Genomic DNA, 16488 nt, shown 5'->3' on the forward strand with positions numbered 1-16488 from the left:
GGGCTCACAGCTGCCCTTGTAAGGAGGCGAGGCCTGGGGACACCCGAGACGCCTGGTTATAATTAGCCCGGACACGTGGTGACCCCACCGCCTCACACCTGCCCCCGCGCCCCCCCATCCCCAGCACCTCGGGTCCCCCAGAGAACACAGCGAGCTAGCTCTAAAAATAACCTCCCTTCCCGGCAGGCCACGTCCCTCCCTGTCCCCTCCACAGCGGAAATCTCCCAGTGTCACCAGGCGGGTGGCCTGGAGTGGGAAAGGTGACCACCGCCTCCAACGTGGCTTTGAGTTAGAACCACCCCAACTCAGCCCAGCCTCAGTTTCCCTCCCACCCGCTCCCAAGGAGGAAAGTACATCCAAGCACAGGTTTCAGGTCACCCCTGTTCCCACCTCGGCTTTGGTCAGATACTCCCTGTAGCTGGGTGACAGCAGGCAAATCACACAGCCTCTCTGGGTCTCTGTTTCCTCTGCTGGAAAACCAGATACCTGACCTTCAGGGGCCATTGCAAGGTTTCCCCAGGGCTAGGGCTCAGGACCTGCCGTTTGCTGGGGTCAAGGCCGCTGGGGGCTGAGGAGAGGCTGGTGGCCCAGCGGAGGGCCAGGGGAGGGTGGCTTCTACGTTCCTGGGACATTCCCTGACACTATCCCGTGGCCCCGGCGGGGGGCCAGCTGTCCCCGCCAGCCCGACTCAGCACTTGGTCGGGGGACCAGCTTGGTGGTGACGGGGGTGGGGGGGGTCTGGGCCCAGACCCTGGGGCGGCCCATACAAGGCCATGGGGATGGGCGCGAGGCATGCCTGGGTTCCGGGTGGGCACGATGCCTGGGCGGTGAGGTGAGAGGCTCAGCTGCCTTCCAGCCCTGTCCCGGGGGGCAGCCCCTCCCAGCCAATAGCACAGCCCGGGCTCCCCCCTATATAAGGCCAGGGCTGTGGGCCTTTCCTTCGGGTCAGTGTTGCCTCCAGGACACAGACAGCCCCTGTCAGCACATCCCAGCCAGGTACTGCCTGGGGTGGGATTTGGGGTGGGGTCCAGAGTGGGGTCCTCCTCTGGAATCAGAGGCCAAGCTGGCTCTGGAAGGGGTCTTACGTGTCCTCCCCCATGTCCTCCTGCACACAGGTGGGTCAGTGTGTGGCAAGGTGGACCTTGTGTCAGAGAGTCCCCTCCACCTGTGAGCCCCTGACTCCCGGTGTGACTTGCGATCTGTGGCGCAGGGTCCTGGGGAGGGTTTCCAGAATGGGAAGGAGTCTTGACAGCTGCCAGCTGTCACCCCCTGCAAGGGGCTTGTTCATGATGGTTTTTCACCAGAACTGGGTACCATAAACTGTGGGAGGTGTCTGTGTGTCACCTGTCAGGGTCTCTGCGACGGCAGGGACTGTGGGGTCTTTGCGTTGGTGACCTCGTGGGTCCCTATGGCGTTCCACACGGTGTGACCTTGTGTCTAACTTTCCGTGGCTCCTGCCTGAGTACCTGTATCCTGGGTGTGTCCCTGAGCTTGGATGTGTGCGAGTGTGGGTCCGTGTACGGTGTGATCTGGGGGGTCCGTGGTGACGTGTGTGTGCGGGGCTCTGGGGCTATGACTGCTGGTGTCTCTTGGGCTCACCAACCTTGCTTCTGTGCCTTCTCCTGGCCTGTCCCTAGCAGGGTTGGGGGTGGGGACATGCTCTGAAGGGGGCTTTCTGGGTGGAAAGCCCTTGAGCCCCACAGCCTGAATGCATATCCTCCTGGCCACCCTGGCCCACCTGTCTCTGGCCTGCTGACTTGGTGCAAGCCGAGACCCTGGAATGCGGGGGGTGGCGGTGGGGAAGGAGGAGTTTGCCAAACTCTAAAAATAAATCCCCAGTCCTGGACATCAACTCCAAAGGCTTTCGTGGGTTTCCATCCCCCTTGGCCTGATGCCTCGGCCTTCCTCTCACCCTGGTCCCCGTCTCCTTCCCACCATCCTACCCGCTTCCCATTCCTGGAGCTGGGAATGAGTATCCCATCCCTACCACCACCACCAAGGGGTCCCTCCTCCTGGGTCTTGTGGATAACAGTAATAATAGCAATGATAGCAGCCACCCCTCTAGGTATCAGGCCCCAACTCCACGCTGGGGCCTGTGCTCAACCAGCCACACGCTTGAGCTCAAAGAATCCTCCCAGCACCCCCATGCGGAGCGTTCAGTTCAAAGAGGACAGAGGCTCAGAGAGGCTGAGTAACTGGCCTGGGGTCACACAGCCCGGAAATGGCATAGATGGGATTTGAACCCGGTTCTGTCAAACTCAGAGGCTGAGCTGTTCTTCTACTGTGCCCTGCAGGAGAGGAGTCAGCAAACAGAGGTGGGGGCAGGCACCCAGCCATCACTCCCACCCTGCCCCTCATCCCTCGACTGAGCACCCAAGAAGTTTTATGGAGAGAATGTCCCTTTTCTGCTCACACACTCATTGCCAGCAACACCCTCCATCTTCTCACCAGCTCCTCACAGTTTAAAATAACAACAACAACAATAACAATAGCTGAGCAAAAAAGTGATTATTGTGTTCCAGGCACTATTCCAAGTGCTTTACATAATTAACTCACTTCATCCTTCCAACACCTCCATGAGGTGAATGCTATTATACCCGCATTTTACAGGTGAGTACTTTCAGGCACAGAGAGGTTAAGCAACTCACCCAAGGTCACACAGCTTGTTGTAAGTGGCAGAGCTGGCATTCAAAGCCAGGCTGTCTGAGTCTAGAACCTACACTCTTACCCATGCCATGATGACTACTCTGGCTTGAGGGGTTCCCCCCTCCATTTTCCAGCTGGAGAAACTGAGTCTCTAGCAAGGTTACTAGTCTAAGGTCACCTGCCAGGATGCGGTGGAGCTAAGATCCTAACACAAAACTCTTGATACATCCTGTCGAGATGCAGGGGCTCAGAGAGGGGATCCCTCTGGCTCCAAGTCACACAGCACAGGAGTCAGGACTGACCCTCAGGCCTGCCTGACCCCAGAGCCCGGCTCTGTTCTTTGGCTGGTCTCTACTGGATGTGAGCTAACCTTCCCCTCCGGCCCAGCCCACCAGGTCCCCCACGCCGCCACCATGCCGTTCAGTAACACCCACAACAAACACAAGCTGAACTTCAAGTCTGAGGAGGAATACCCAGACCTCAGCAAACATAACAACCACATGGCCAAGGTACTGAACCCCGAGCTCTACAAGAAGCTGCGGGACAAGGAGACGCCCTCTGGCTTCACTCTGGACGACGTCATCCAGACAGGTGTGGACAACCCAGGTAAGCCTCCTCGGTGGAACATCACAGGGACCAGAAGGCTGTGGGCTGCTCTGGAGGCTGCCTGCCAGGCCTCGGTCCCACCTCCCTGGGTCTCAGTTTTCCCATCTGTAAAATGGGGACAATACCCATGGGGCTGCTGTGAGAAACAGAGGAGTTGAGATGGGTGAGGTGCTTGGGACAGGGTCCGGCTCGCGGTAAACCACTCGCTAAATGTGCAGGAGTATAATGTGAGACTCCCCTGAGGAAGCTAATGCGCCTCCCAGGCCTCAGTTTCCTCACCTGCAAAATGGGCACCCACGTTGGGAAAACATAGGCATCAGTACACATGGAGTGGCGCCTGGCACAACGTCTGCACTCAGACTCTGACAGGGGGTATCATAAGCCCTGCGCTTCCTTCTCCAAGGACACCCCTCCAGGGCGAGTGGAACTGGGCAGGAGCCCGGCTTCTAGCCTTAGCCCCCAACTCATGGTGTGATTGAGGGGAGAGGCCCTTTCTCTCCAGGCCTCTGTTTCCCCACTTGGGAAATAAGAGGGTCTTTCAAGTCTCTTATTATCTGTGGGGGCTGATAGTCTAAGGTTCTGAAATTTTTTAGGGGAAGATTCCATGATCTGGGGACTCTGACATGGTAATAGTTTTAGTAACTGGCCCCCCAGACTCTTTCTCCTCTGTTCTGCCCGCAGCCTTCCTCCCACCCCCCCAGATGCCACCTTGACCTTTCCCAGCCTTCCCTCCCCATTCCTACCAACCCTCAGCTTTCTCAGTTCTGACCCAGAGGTGTCGAGTGAATTCCCTTGCACGCGCACGCATATACACACACAGTCTACACTGGACCCAGGAGCCCAGGCCTTCCTTGCTGGGGATGAGCGCCTCTGATCTCCCCCCCGACCCCCCCAGGTCACCCCTTCATCATGACCGTGGGCTGTGTGGCTGGTGACGAGGAGTCCTACATGGTTTTCAAGGACCTCTTTGACCCCATCATCCAGGACCGGCACGGGGGCTACAAACCCACCGACAAGCACAAGACCGACCTCAACCACGAGAACCTCAAGGTCGGCTGCCCCCAGGGGAGGGGAGGGGCGGGAGAGAGAGGGTAGAGGGATGAGGAGAAGGGGGGAGGTGGGGGAGACACCCAGAGAGACAGGGAGACGAACAGAGATGGAGAGAAACACAGAGGGAGATGGGAAGAGAGAGGGACAGAGAGACACGAAGTCAGGCAAGGAGATGGGGCTGAGGGCAGTGGGGGTGGGGAGAGGGGGAGAGACAGAGAGAGAGACAGAGAGACAGAGAGACAGAGAGAGAGAGAGAGAGAGAGAGAGAGAGAGAGAGAGAGGGAGGGAGGGAGGGAGGGAGAGAGAGAGAGGGAGGGAGGGAGGCAGGTACAAAACAGACATGTAGAAGAGGGAGAAACAGAGACAGAGATGGAGAGAGAAAAATGGGGAGAGAGAGAGAAGGGGTGGTGGTGGGGAGGGAGGCCAGTGGGGAGGGAGAAGCCAAAGCAGCAGCAGAGAGCCTGAGAGAGCTGGGAGGGCCTGGCGGGGGACTTGACCTCGCTGGGGACGGGGGCAGGGCTCACAGGATGGCCCGCCCCGCCCTGACCCCCCCATCCATTCTCTAGGGTGGAGACGACCTGGACCCCAACTACGTGATCAGCAGCCGCGTCCGCACGGGCCGCAGCATCAAGGGCTTCTCGCTGCCCCCCCACTGCTCCCGCGGTGAGCGCCGGGCCGTGGAGAAACTCGCCGTGGAAGGTGAGAGCTCCCACCCTGCACACTGCCGGGGTCCCCCAGCTGTGGCTCTGCTCCTCCGTGGGCAGGTCTCTGGACTCCCCTGGGCCCCCATTTTCCAAAACACTGAAAGAACTTGGTAAGTCACGAGTACTTGGTGACGGACAGCTGGAAGCATTACCCCTGGTGGAAGCCTCGGGGTGCTGTCAAGACTTGACACCCAATTGCGCCAGGGTCCTGACCTTCGTCCATCTATTCATCCATCCACTCATCCATTAAGCAAACACGTACGGTTGTTCTGGCTCTGTGTGGGGAGCTGGGGCTCCCGTGATGAATAAGATGGACAAGGTCACTGCTCTCACAGAGCTGTCAGCCTGGTGGGGAGATAAAGAGGAAACACAGAAACCAACAAAAGAACAAGATAATTCCAAAATGCCATGAAGCCAAGAAACAAAGGTTGTGGCCCAGAATGACTGGCGGGAACTACGTTAGAAAGGAGTTGAGACCTGACTGCCAAGAAGAAGCCAACCTTGGGAAGAATCCCAGGCAGGTGGAACAGCAAGTGCAAAGGCCCTGGGGTGGGAAGGAGACCAGTGTGCCTGGAGCCGAGTGGCTGACGGCGGGAGGGGAGGAGATGAGGTCAGAGGGGTGTGGGTGGCCAGGTCGTGCAGAGCCTCGTGGGCTGTTGGGAGGACTATGGCTTTGACCCTGTGGGAGAAGGAAAGCATGGGAGGGTGGTGAGCAGAGGAGGGACAGGTTCAGACTAATATGAATCCCTCTGGCTGCTGTGCAGGAGCAGACAGTGGGCAAAGGTAGGAGAGAGGCTGAGAGGGGGCAACTGCAGCTGTCCGGGTTGGGGGTGAGGGGTAGCTATGGAATGGGGAGAAAGAGTGGGTATGTTTGGGAGGTAGAACTATTAGGGCTGGCAGGCAGTGTTGTTCTGCTAAATGTTTAACAATGGGCTCTCAAAGAAAAAACAAAAACAAAAAACCCAAACAAAGAAAAAAACAAGCCCTGATTTGCAGCCAGCAACTACCAATTTCTCTGGTGTAAACTCTCCTTCTGTGGCCAATTGTAAGCTAATCACGTGACATCATACAGAGCTGGGCAATGGGAGGAAACGTGCAGTAGCACATCGTTATGTAGCATTTCCACCATACAGCTACAGTGGATGAGAATAACTTCAGGAACATAGAAAATAGTAAGCGTAGCAAAATCATTAGAAAGTGATAGTTCTGAGTATTTATTCCCTATGTTTTAAATATAATTTATTTAACTGTAAGTTTTTATAATTTATTTTTAACAACATAATATAGTATATAGTATATGATATAGAATATATTATGTGGTGTATTATACAAATAATGTATAAAATATATAAAAATATGTATATTATATAAATATATTTATTATACACATACTACATATTTACTATGTAGTATGAATACATATGAATATGTACAAATACTATAAATACTATACTATAATAATGTTTATAAATACTATAAACATTATATAATAATGTTTATAATACTATAAACATTATATAAACATTATAAATACTATAAATACTATACTATAATAATGTTTACTGATGGCTCCCGGATTCCTGAGACTCTGACTCCCTGTCCTGCCAGCCAGCAGGAGCAGGCGCCAGCAGACTACTGCTTGCAGGTGAACTGGATGTAAGGCTTGGTGGCGGGAAGGGGAGAATCCATGTCTTTTGTCTTGAGCACTTGGTGTGGGTTTTCCCAGGGCAGACAGGGGAGGAGCACGTTTTGGGGAGGGGTCATGAATTTGGGTTTAGACACAGTGTTTAGGCGCCTTTAGCACCTCCAGAGGGCCAAGGTCCAGGCCCGTTAGGGGTAGCAGTGTGGGCCTGCGCCCCACTTGAGGTGGGGCAGGCTGCTGACCACTCCTTCCTGCGGCCCCTCAGCCCTCAACAGCCTGACGGGAGAGTTCAAGGGGAAATACTATCCTCTGAAGAACATGACAGACAAGGAACAACAGCAGCTCATCGACGACCACTTCCTATTTGACAAGCCCGTGTCCCCGCTGCTGCTGGCTTCAGGCATGGCCCGAGACTGGCCCGATGCCCGTGGCATCTGGTGAGGCGCCCCTGCCCTATGGCCCCCTTCTCCCCTGCCTCCTCCAGCCTTCCCATGACTTTCCACCAAAGTCAAGACCATAACAGTAATTATCCAGAATGATCTTGCCTTCCACCCCTGCCCACCCTGTGGTCTGCATGTCACATTTTGGGAAACTTGAAACTTAGACTTGAACCAGACTCCCTGGATGCAAATCCCAGCACTGCCACTTACTAGCTGTGTGACCTTTGGCACACGATTTAACATGTCTCTGCCCCAGTTTCCCCATCTATAATATGGAGATCATGACAATTCATAGCTTTGGGGGTTCTCGTGAGGATTAATTGAGTTAATTTATGTAAAGTATTGGAAAAAGTGCCTGGTATATAGTAAGTGCTCATACTGGCCATTAAGTATGATTTTTATTACCAGCTGTTGTTGCTAGCTAGCTGGGCTTTCCATGAATCTTTGAATCCCTGATTCTGGTGGTCAAAGATTTTAAAAGGTTTTGAGGACCTAGGTTTCAAAAGGTTTGGAGAGTGTAGGTTGTAAGATTTCAAGATTTTAAATATTTTTAGATTCCACTAATTTCCGATTCTGTGATTCAGTGGTTTGAAACATTTCCAGGTCCTAGAGTTTTACAGTTCTAAGACTCTTTCTGAGATGCCACAATGTGATGGGAAGATCTATCAATTCTGATTCCTGGCTTCCGTTTTTCAAAGATTCTGAGATTCTAAGAGTCTATAATGTTGTCCAAAGAATTAAGACCCTAAAAGTCACTGATCCCAGGATTCGAGATTCCACAGGTCCAGTGACATTAGAGTCTACAGGTGTTAGCTTCTCAGACTTTGAGGTGCTCCCACCTCTTGCCCTTCAGGCCCGCTGCCCCCTAGCGGTGGGTATGTGTTTGCAAGACGCAGGGGAATGGGGTTCCCGCGGAGCTGATTCCTCAGCCTTTTGCTGCGCCCGACCTAGGCACAATGACAACAAGAGCTTCCTGGTGTGGGTGAACGAGGAGGACCACCTCCGAGTCATCTCCATGGAGAAGGGGGGCAACATGAAGCAGGTTTTCCGCCGCTTCTGCTTGGGGTTGCAGAAGGTGGGTGCCTGCGTCTCGCGTGACACCACGTGACCACCCCAGCTGCCTTCCGGGGCCCCTCCCCTCGGAACCCGGCTCCTCCCTATACCCAAGCCGCGCCCCTCAGCACCCACCCCACTCGCTTTCCAAGGCCCCGCCCTTTGAGAAACCGGCCCCACCCCTATGTTCAAGCCCCGCCCCTAAGAACCCGCCTTCCCGGCGTCCTCAAGCTCAGCCCCCTCAGAATCCTGTCACCACCTGTGCTGTCGGGCCCCTCCCCTCAGAATCTCGTGCCTCCAGGTCTTCCAGACCCGCCTCCTCAGAATCCTACCCCTACTGACATTCTCACACCCTGTCCCTCCGAACCCTGTCCGGGTTGTCGGTGTATTTGGGGGCGCCCGCCGGCGCTGATCCAGGGTCCTCTCCCCCACCTCAGATTGAGGAGATCTTCAAGAAAGCCGGCCACCCCTTCATGTGGAATGAGCACCTGGGCTACGTGCTCACCTGCCCATCTAACCTGGGCACCGGGCTGCGTGGAGGCGTGCATGTGAAACTAGCGCACCTGAGCAAGCATCCCAAATTCGAGGAAATCCTCACTCGTCTGCGCCTGCAGAAGCGGGGCACAGGTGCGGCCTACATCCCCTCCTGCGGCTTCTGGGGCCGGCCCTTTGCGGCGGTTGAAGGGGAGGTGGGGCATCCCCACGAGTTCTGGGGGTCGGCAAGGGCTGCCCTTCTGTAGCTTCAGTTCCTTCCTCTGCAAATAGGCATCAGCACGCCTTATCTCAGATGAGTCAATATACCATCATGGTTATATAATTAATATACACTGTGTATGCCCCTGGCCGCCTAGGGACCTCACTTTCCAATCTGTAAAGGGGAGGATGGTCAGGATTCGACCCCAGGCAGCCCGGCTCCAGAGCTCAACTCTGTTACCCACCGTGCTGGATGGTCGAGGGGTGAGGTACCTAAAGCCGGAGATGTGGGCCCGTGAATAGACAGACGCTTAGGAAACTGCGTGCACTTAACCGTTACACAGTAGGCACTCACTCAGTACATGAGGCAGTCGCCGTTGGCACGGGGGTTGCGTCCCGGGCCCCGCTCCTGCATCTCTGCTCGCTCCTTAGCCCCGGCCTCCTATTCCCGCAGGTGGCGTGGACACGGCCGCCGTGGGCTCAGTGTTCGACGTGTCCAACGCCGATAGGCTGGGCTCGTCGGAGGTAGAACAGGTGCAGCTGGTGGTGGATGGTGTGAAGCTCATGGTGGAGATGGAGAAGAAGCTGGAAAAGGGCCAGTCCATCGACGACATGATCCCCGCCCAGAAGTAGGCGCACTGCCCGCCCGCCGCCGACTGCTGGAGCCCCAGCCAAAGGGAGGACCCGGCCCACCGGAGGCCCGCCCTTCATCCTTTGCCCCGCCCCTTTCTCCCGGAGTCCCGCCTATAAAGGTTTAGTCTACCGGGGGCTCTATCCACCCTCCTTCGAGTTCCAGTTCCAACCAGAGTTCCAACCAATGGGCTCCATTCTCTGGGTTCTGGCCAATGAATAACCTCCCTTATGCTCTCCTCTCTTTTTCCCTGAGCTCCGCCCACCATCAGGCACTCTGGCTGATGGAGAACACCCGGGCTCACCTGCGGCTCATGCTTTTTCTCCGCTCAAAGCAACAAATAAAAGCAATGGTGGCCTTAGCGTTGTGTGCGATAGTTATGGGGGGGGAGGAAGAAGAGGAGGAGGAAAGACTTTTGTAATTGGCTACTGTGTGACCTCGAAGCGGTTTGCCGTCTCTAGGCATGTCCTAGGGCTAGACATGCTTTATCCCATCTCTAAAATGAGGCAAAGTTAGGGTACAGAGTCTGATCCAAACATTACAAAGCTCTAGGGGGAATCTGAGACCCGGAGAGGTGTGGTCCAGTGTCACACCGCCGAGCCTGGGCCCTTCCCAGCCTCGGCTCCCCATCACTCACGCTCAGATCTCAAACACAGGGTCCTCGCGAGGGAGAAACGGAAGCCAAAGAAAATGTCTGAGACTTGAATCTGGCTCCCCAGCCTCCGGTTTGAGACCCCCCATGCATCTCATCACTGTCTACTTCATTATGCGTTTCACTGGCCTCCTTCTGTGCGATCTGACTTCAGCCCTCTACAGCTGCTACCAGTGTTTCCAACTTTCCTTACTTCGCTCGAGAACCTGCCATGGCTCCCCACGTCGCCTAGAACGCTCTCGTATTAAGTGCGATTCTTCAAGGCCAAACAAATTCATACCATTTGCTGAAGGCTCATCCTTCTAGTTCTTTTCCCATGATTCCCCTATATACTCTTTTGTTCCTTACACCCTGCAATTCCCACCTTAATGTCTGCCCAAGCTGTTTCCTCCTCCAGACTGGGGCTTGGGTCAGAGCATACCTGTGAAGTCTTTAAGGATAGGACTTTTGGAGAGCTTGGTCCCAGAAAAGAGCAGGAAGGGGCCTTGGGGTCGCGTGTGGGAGAAGCAGGTAATAGAAGTCAAGAAACATCTGAACATGTGTTGGGTGTTGGCCACGTCAATCACTTCTACTTGACCCAATAGGCTGAGGCCTCCATTTGCTGGGGCATAGCACGTGGGCCCCTAAAGAGACGAAGGCCTCAGAAGAAAAGGTGAGGCAGTGTTAAGAAGACAGAGCCCCCAGGGACCGGGGGGAGGCACTTTTTCAAACCTTGTCACATAGGTAAAGGGCCCTTAGAGATCAAGAAATCTCTCCATTTTCCAGAAGGGAAACTGAGGGCCGGGGATGTCAGGGTTCCCAGAGAGATTACCAAAACAGAGAGGTTAGAAGAGCCCCCAAAGGTCAAGGCGCGCAGGGCCTGTTAGACATGGGGATGCCCTTTACAATACTATCCCCCAATGAAGATCCCATCACTCATCCCAGCTCCACGCCTGAGGCCACACGGACCACACACACTCCAGCCAGTAGGGCCTGAGCCAGCCAAACCCAGAGGCCAGGCACTCGGCAGCTACCATGCCTGCCCGCTCATTTCGCCTCATAAGGCTGAGGTCCACCCCTTCTCTCCTCACCTTCTGTCCGGTCCTGACCTCCTCGCTACTCTTCTGACCTGATTCCTTTCCTCCCTTCACAGCACAAACCTGCCCCCGCCTCTCCCTGAATAAATGTACAGCCTTGCCATGGCTCCCCAGTACCCTTGGCACAAAGCCCAGGCGCCTCTCCACAACCTTCAAGGCCCTGCCGGCACCTCCAGCCTCATCTCTCACAGTGACTCTATACTCACTCAAGTCATGTGTCATTTGCTGAAGGACCTGTATGCTTTCTTGCTTCCCAGCCATTGTACCTGCTGTTCCCTCTGCCTAGAATACATGACCCACAGCCCGCCGTGTCTGGTTAGTTAGCTGCTCATCGTTCTCTCCGTCACAGCCAAGCTGTCCCTCCCAGGAAGCCCTCCCTGGCTAGGGTAGTTTCCCCCTTTGCACTCCTGCGGACTCTGGACTCCCCCATACCAGCCCCGCTCACTCTGGATCACTGAGGACACGGCTGTCTCCTCCAGTGGGCTGTGAGCTCCATGAGGGCAGGGCTGGGGCTGTTTTGGTCACCACTGTGTCCCCAGCATAGGGCTGGGCACAAAGGAAGCCCTCCGGGATTGAGGTTTCGTGACAGGGTCGGTTCCCCCTACACACACCTCATTTTTCTACCCTCACCTCATTTTTCTACCCTCTCAACTGTAGAACAGGGGTAGCAATGGAATGGGGAGAAGGAGTGGGTATGTTTGGGAGGGGCTGGCGGGAGACTTGACCTCACTGGGGAGGGGGGCAGGGCTCACAGGATGGTACCTGCCTCCCTCCTACCTACCACAAATGGTACCTGCCTCCCTCCCTCCCTCCCTCTCTCTCTCTGCCCAGAGTCCTATTCTGGCCTCACTCACGACAGGACTTTGGTTCTGCCCCAGACCCAGAATTTTTCAACACTGGCCACTCTTTAATCTTTACCACCCTTCATTTCTCATTTGACTTTCCTGTCAGCTCCATGAAGAATACAACAGTTGACCCTACTATGCTCTAAATGGGCAACTGAGGCAGCTTGACTAAGCCTCTTCCCCGCATGCAACCCTCCATGGCTCCCCAGTGCCCTCGGATGAAAGCCCAGCTCCCTTTGGCCCACAAGGCCCTAGGTGAGGCAGCCCCACCCTTCTGCACTGGACAGCCCTCTACTGCTTAAGTCTATCATGCTTCCACTTCCCTTCTCCTACTCCTACTCTTGACTTTCCTTTGGGGAGCCCCCTTCTAAGTCCAGTTCTAGGCACAGGCCACTCCAGAGTCACAGCAACTGGTCCAGGGACGATCACATGATCTAAGATCAGCAGACTTTCTGCTGCAGCAACTAAGCTGGAAGGATGAGAGCTTGGAACTGCTGGGGTCATCACTGCCATCAGGGAGTGCCTAATGGATGAAACTACTAGAATGAATCTCACACTGAAAAAAGCAGAGGTGAGCTTGCCTGCTGCCTAGATCCAGATGTACCCCAAATCAGGCACCCCTGGCCTATGAGATGAGCAAACAAATACCTTTTTGCTTAAGTGTAGACAGGTTATGAGTCCTAATACAGCATTTCTCTTGCTAATTCTCCACCCACCCCCAACATAGCAGCCACCCTGAAATTACCCACAGTTCTTTGAGCTATACCATGCACTTCCACTTCCAGGCTTGTGCCCAGGGCACACCCAATACCTGGTCAACTCCTACTCATCCTTCAAAGCCCAACTCCGGCACCAGTTCCTCTGGAGTGCCTTCCCCCAACCCCCTCACTTTCTCTTCTGTGGCCCCCAAAGCAATGGTTTCTCTAGTATCTATCAGAACACCCCTCCCGCCCCGACAGACAGGGGCTCCCTGTGTCTCGTGTCCACACTGGGCCTGGCATGGAGTAGGCACCGGTCAATGACTGTTTATTGAATAAATGTACTGCTGGAGTAAGAAGTGGCTTAGAGTCCAGTATACCATGTGGGTGGGTATGTGAATGGATGAACGGGGGTCCGGTATAGGAACTGGGGCCTCATGGATGAGGCCGAGTCCTGTCCTGCCCTCTTCCACCATCATCCTTGACCCTCACACCCCCACTACTCCCATTCTGCAGACGAGAAAACCCGAGGCTCAGAAAGGAGAGACCACTGACCCAGTCACACACCTCCTCTTCATCTCACTTGCAGGTGAGGGCAGGGAAGGAAGACCCCAGGGTCAGCGTGGGGGAGGGGGGACTTCCTAAGTTTATTGGGCAACAGGCTGCAGGTGAGGGGCTGACAGGAGGAGGGTGGGGCTGTAATAACTTAAAAACCGGAGGTGAGAGCGGCAGCTCCTCGGGAGGCCTCTGCAGAGGGGAGGGGGCGGGGTATTTACAAGGATTTGTACAAAGTGCCCCGCGCCAGCCTGGGGCAGGAAAGGGGGTTTCGAGCAGGAGGGGATGGGGGGGGGAAGGAATCTGCCTCTCTGACCCCCACTCCCAACCCCACCCACCCCAGTTCTCCGTCCAGTCTTTAGGCTCAGCAACTCTTCTTGCCCCTGCCCAAGGCCTAATTCTTGAGCTGTAGGGGGGAATGGAAGTTTCCTGTTTCCCTTTCTGCCCCCCCTGCCCCCAAAGTTTCCTCAGGTACCCCGCGGCAAGGTGAGGGGGGACAGGACGAGCTGGAGGCTCCAGGAAGGCGCCAACTTCCCCTGTTAAGCCCCTTTACTCTTCTCTCCTGCCCAGCGGCCCCAGAGAACAGCAGAGGGGACAATCTCTGCCCCCAGACCGATTTCAGGGAAACTGAAGTGATGACAAAGGGAGAATCCCCTCCTTGACCCCCTTTCTCTCCTGCCGAAGCGAAGTGGGAGAGGAAAAGAGGAGGGGACCCAGGGCCATGACGGCTCAGAGCTCGAGGTCATTGGAGATGCGGGTGACGAGGGTGCGGAAGGCCAGGGCAGTGCCCGCCACGCGGCGGAAGAGCACTCCTCGCAGGCCTGGCCGGGGCAGCTGGCAGACCTCCACTTCAAAGTGGGACAGGGGCTCGGGCCCGCCCGCACCCCCGTGCAGGCAGGCCAGCAGGAACGGCTGTGGCTGGCGGCAGCGGCAGCGGGCGGCCGCCGTGGCCTGGCGCAGAGCCGCCATCAGGGCCTCGGGCGGGCGCGAGCTGGTCAGCTTCACACTCCAGGGGAATCGGAGCAGCCGGGGGGCGGTTTCCGTTTGATCCCAAGGTAGATGGCAACTGAGGTGGGAAGATATTAGGGGTTAAAGATGGGGGAGAAGAGGAAGGTAACCCACTGTTCCCACTTTGGGACAGACCCCTAGGTATCTCCTCAAAACCTCTTTTACCACAGTGACAGAGTATCAGCTGTACCTATAGCTATCAGCTGGTGACTACATTTCCCAGCCTCCCCTGCAGCCAGGTGTGGTCTTGTCTCCAAATTCCCGGATGTGCGTGGAAGCGATGGGTGCAACTCCACATCACCCTTTTCAAAGGAAACTGCACGCCCTGGACTCTCCTGTCCCACCTCCTGTGAGGCTGCAGCATGAGCTAGCCTGGACCGTGAGGATGACAGGGCTCTAGGGGTGGGGATGTAAGAGCCCTGGGAACACAGTGAATGGCCTCAGGAACAGAGTGGCCCTGCCAGCCCGGCCTGGACACAGGGTTTGTGTGTGAGAGAAGTTTATTCCTCTTTGTATTTTGGGGTCTCTGCTATAGCAGCTCAGCTTGTCTCCTAACTGATATATCCTTCTTCTGGTAATAATCATTTTCCCTTGAAGGACCAACCTACCTTACTCTAGACTAGGGGTTCTCACCTGGGAGCAGTACTGTCCCCCAAGGGATATTAGGAAACTTCTGGGGGCTTTTTGACTGTTAAAATGTCTTGGGATGGGAGCAATGCCAGCATTTATTAGGTTGGGCAGGAAGTTTAGGAATGATACACGTTCTGCAATGTGTGAGAAGGCCCTGCCTAACAAAGAAATGTCTTGCCTAAAATACAAAGAGTGTTCCCCTTGAGAGGCACTGCAGATCTAGTCTTTCTGGTTTAGGTGGGGCATGAACACAAGGGTGAACACATGACTCACTTCCGGTCAATGAGAGCATGCAACCCCCGTGGTCACTGTGATTGGTTCAAAGATGAGCATACCACTAAGTATGACCAATCAGAATACTCCACCCTTCTGGTCCCAGGCATGGGTTTAGGGATGGACATGTGACCCATTTCCAGCCAATGAGATTCAGTCCTGGGACTGTTGGAACTGCTGGGGAGGCTCGCTATTTCCACTAGGGTTTCTACAATGGCCCAGAGCTGTTGGCAACCCTTGTGCCTCATTGGATGAGAGGGGAAAGGAGGTGTGGTGTCAACAGGGAGCGGAGTGGGTTAGAGATGGGAGAGGCTGAAGTTAAAGATGGTCAAGGGATAATGCTCAGGGATGGAGGTGGAAATGAGAGGAAATCAAGGGGGCGGGGTGGGTAACAGGAGCCAGCAGAGAAGGGAGGGTCATAGGGGCATTTCAGGAAGTTGGCCTTGGAGGATGAGGATGAGGCTTGGGCCCCATCTAAGGGTCTGGTGAGGTACTTACACCAGTGGGGTCTGAGACAGGCAAAATGGGAGGGGCTGATGTGGCACTCAGAGGAGGCACATGCACTCACCTTGTGACCTCAGGTCCCCCGATTCTCTCAGGTTCGTCTGTGACCCTAGGGGAGGGGAGGGGGGAAGAGTGTCTAATCTGGACATAGGGGCCTCTCTCTCAACCCACTGGTTCCAGGACTCTGGGCAGCCCCTGCCTCAGCCCTGGTCCCCCCCTGCTGTATGGAGCTGGGCTGGAGAGGGCTGGGAGTCAGGATTTGATCTCCCTCTCCATGCCCAGAAGGGGAGCCCCGTCTGAAATGGTTAGTGCAGGTTGAAGGAAAGATACTGAAGGATTTGGAAGACAAAAGAGGGCGGGGGTGGGCAGAGACACATACCTACATATAGAAGGACACACACACACACACACACACACACACACACACACACACCCCTCCTTCAGGCTGTACTCAAATGAAGCCTCCTCAGTGAGGCCTGTCCCATGTAAAACCGCACCCTCCCTTCTCCACACCCCTGACCCCCCCTTCCTTGCTTCCTGTTTCTCCTTAGTACTTGCCACTACCTGACAGTATATATATTTTACTTAGTTATTGTTTACTGTCTGGGTCCCCTAGTAGAATGTCCTGGGCAGGGATTTTATCCCTTTTGTTCACTTTACTCTGGGCCCACGATGGTGCCAGGCACACAGTAGACACTCAAGGAATAGTAATAGTAAATATTTATAAAGCATTTTCCAAGGCAAGATTTTAAGCTCAGTCCGTGCATCACCTCGCTTAGTGA

The 16488-nt window shown here is 55.1% G+C and overlaps 2 protein-coding genes across 6 annotated transcripts in view; one reads left to right on the forward strand and one right to left on the reverse strand.

Moving 5' to 3' along the window:
• The first annotated feature begins 837 nt into the window (after window positions 1-837).
• CKM (creatine kinase, M-type) lies at window positions 838-9826 on the forward strand. Its single transcript, XM_060132187.1, has 8 exons — window positions 838-996; window positions 3034-3252; window positions 4148-4302; window positions 4869-5001; window positions 6914-7085; window positions 8040-8163; window positions 8579-8768; window positions 9289-9826. The coding sequence occupies exons 2-8, from the start codon at window positions 3060-3062 to the stop codon at window positions 9465-9467; spliced, it is 1146 nt and encodes a 381-aa protein (XP_059988170.1). The 5' UTR covers window positions 838-996; window positions 3034-3059; the 3' UTR covers window positions 9468-9826.
• The window catches only part of MARK4 (microtubule affinity regulating kinase 4), a 33108-nt gene continuing 26205 nt past the window's right edge, over window positions 9586-16488 (reverse strand). For 2 of the 5 annotated variants that reach the window (XR_009537278.1, XR_009537276.1), the window contains exons 17-18: window positions 15771-15815; window positions 14263-14357 (exon numbers count right to left, since the gene is read on the reverse strand). Coding sequence is in view for 2 of the 5 variants with exons in the window: in XM_060132182.1 (XP_059988165.1) it covers window positions 14021-14357; window positions 15771-15815 (382 nt within the window). In the remaining 3 variants the exon portion in view is untranslated. Of the gene's footprint in view, window positions 14358-15770; window positions 15816-16488 lie in introns of those variants that run through there. The other 3 variants (XM_060132182.1, XM_060132183.1, XR_009537277.1) reach the window with 3 other exon arrangements.

Source organism: Lagenorhynchus albirostris, chromosome 19 (genome assembly GCF_949774975.1).
Source record: "Lagenorhynchus albirostris chromosome 19, mLagAlb1.1, whole genome shotgun sequence".
Taxonomy (NCBI): domain Eukaryota; kingdom Metazoa; phylum Chordata; class Mammalia; order Artiodactyla; family Delphinidae; genus Lagenorhynchus; species Lagenorhynchus albirostris.

Bases quoted from the DNA above. Each gene is read 5' to 3' on its own strand.
- CKM (XM_060132187.1), top strand. From the start codon at position 3,060: ATGCCGTTCAGTAACACCCACAACAAACACAAGCTGAACTTCAAGTCT. The intron at 7,086-8,039 runs GTGAGGCGCCCC...CGCCCGACCTAG, and splicing joins CCCGATGCCCGTGGCATCTG to GCACAATGACAACAAGAGCT. The intron at 8,164-8,578 runs GTGGGTGCCTGC...CCCCCACCTCAG, and splicing joins TCTGCTTGGGGTTGCAGAAG to ATTGAGGAGATCTTCAAGAA.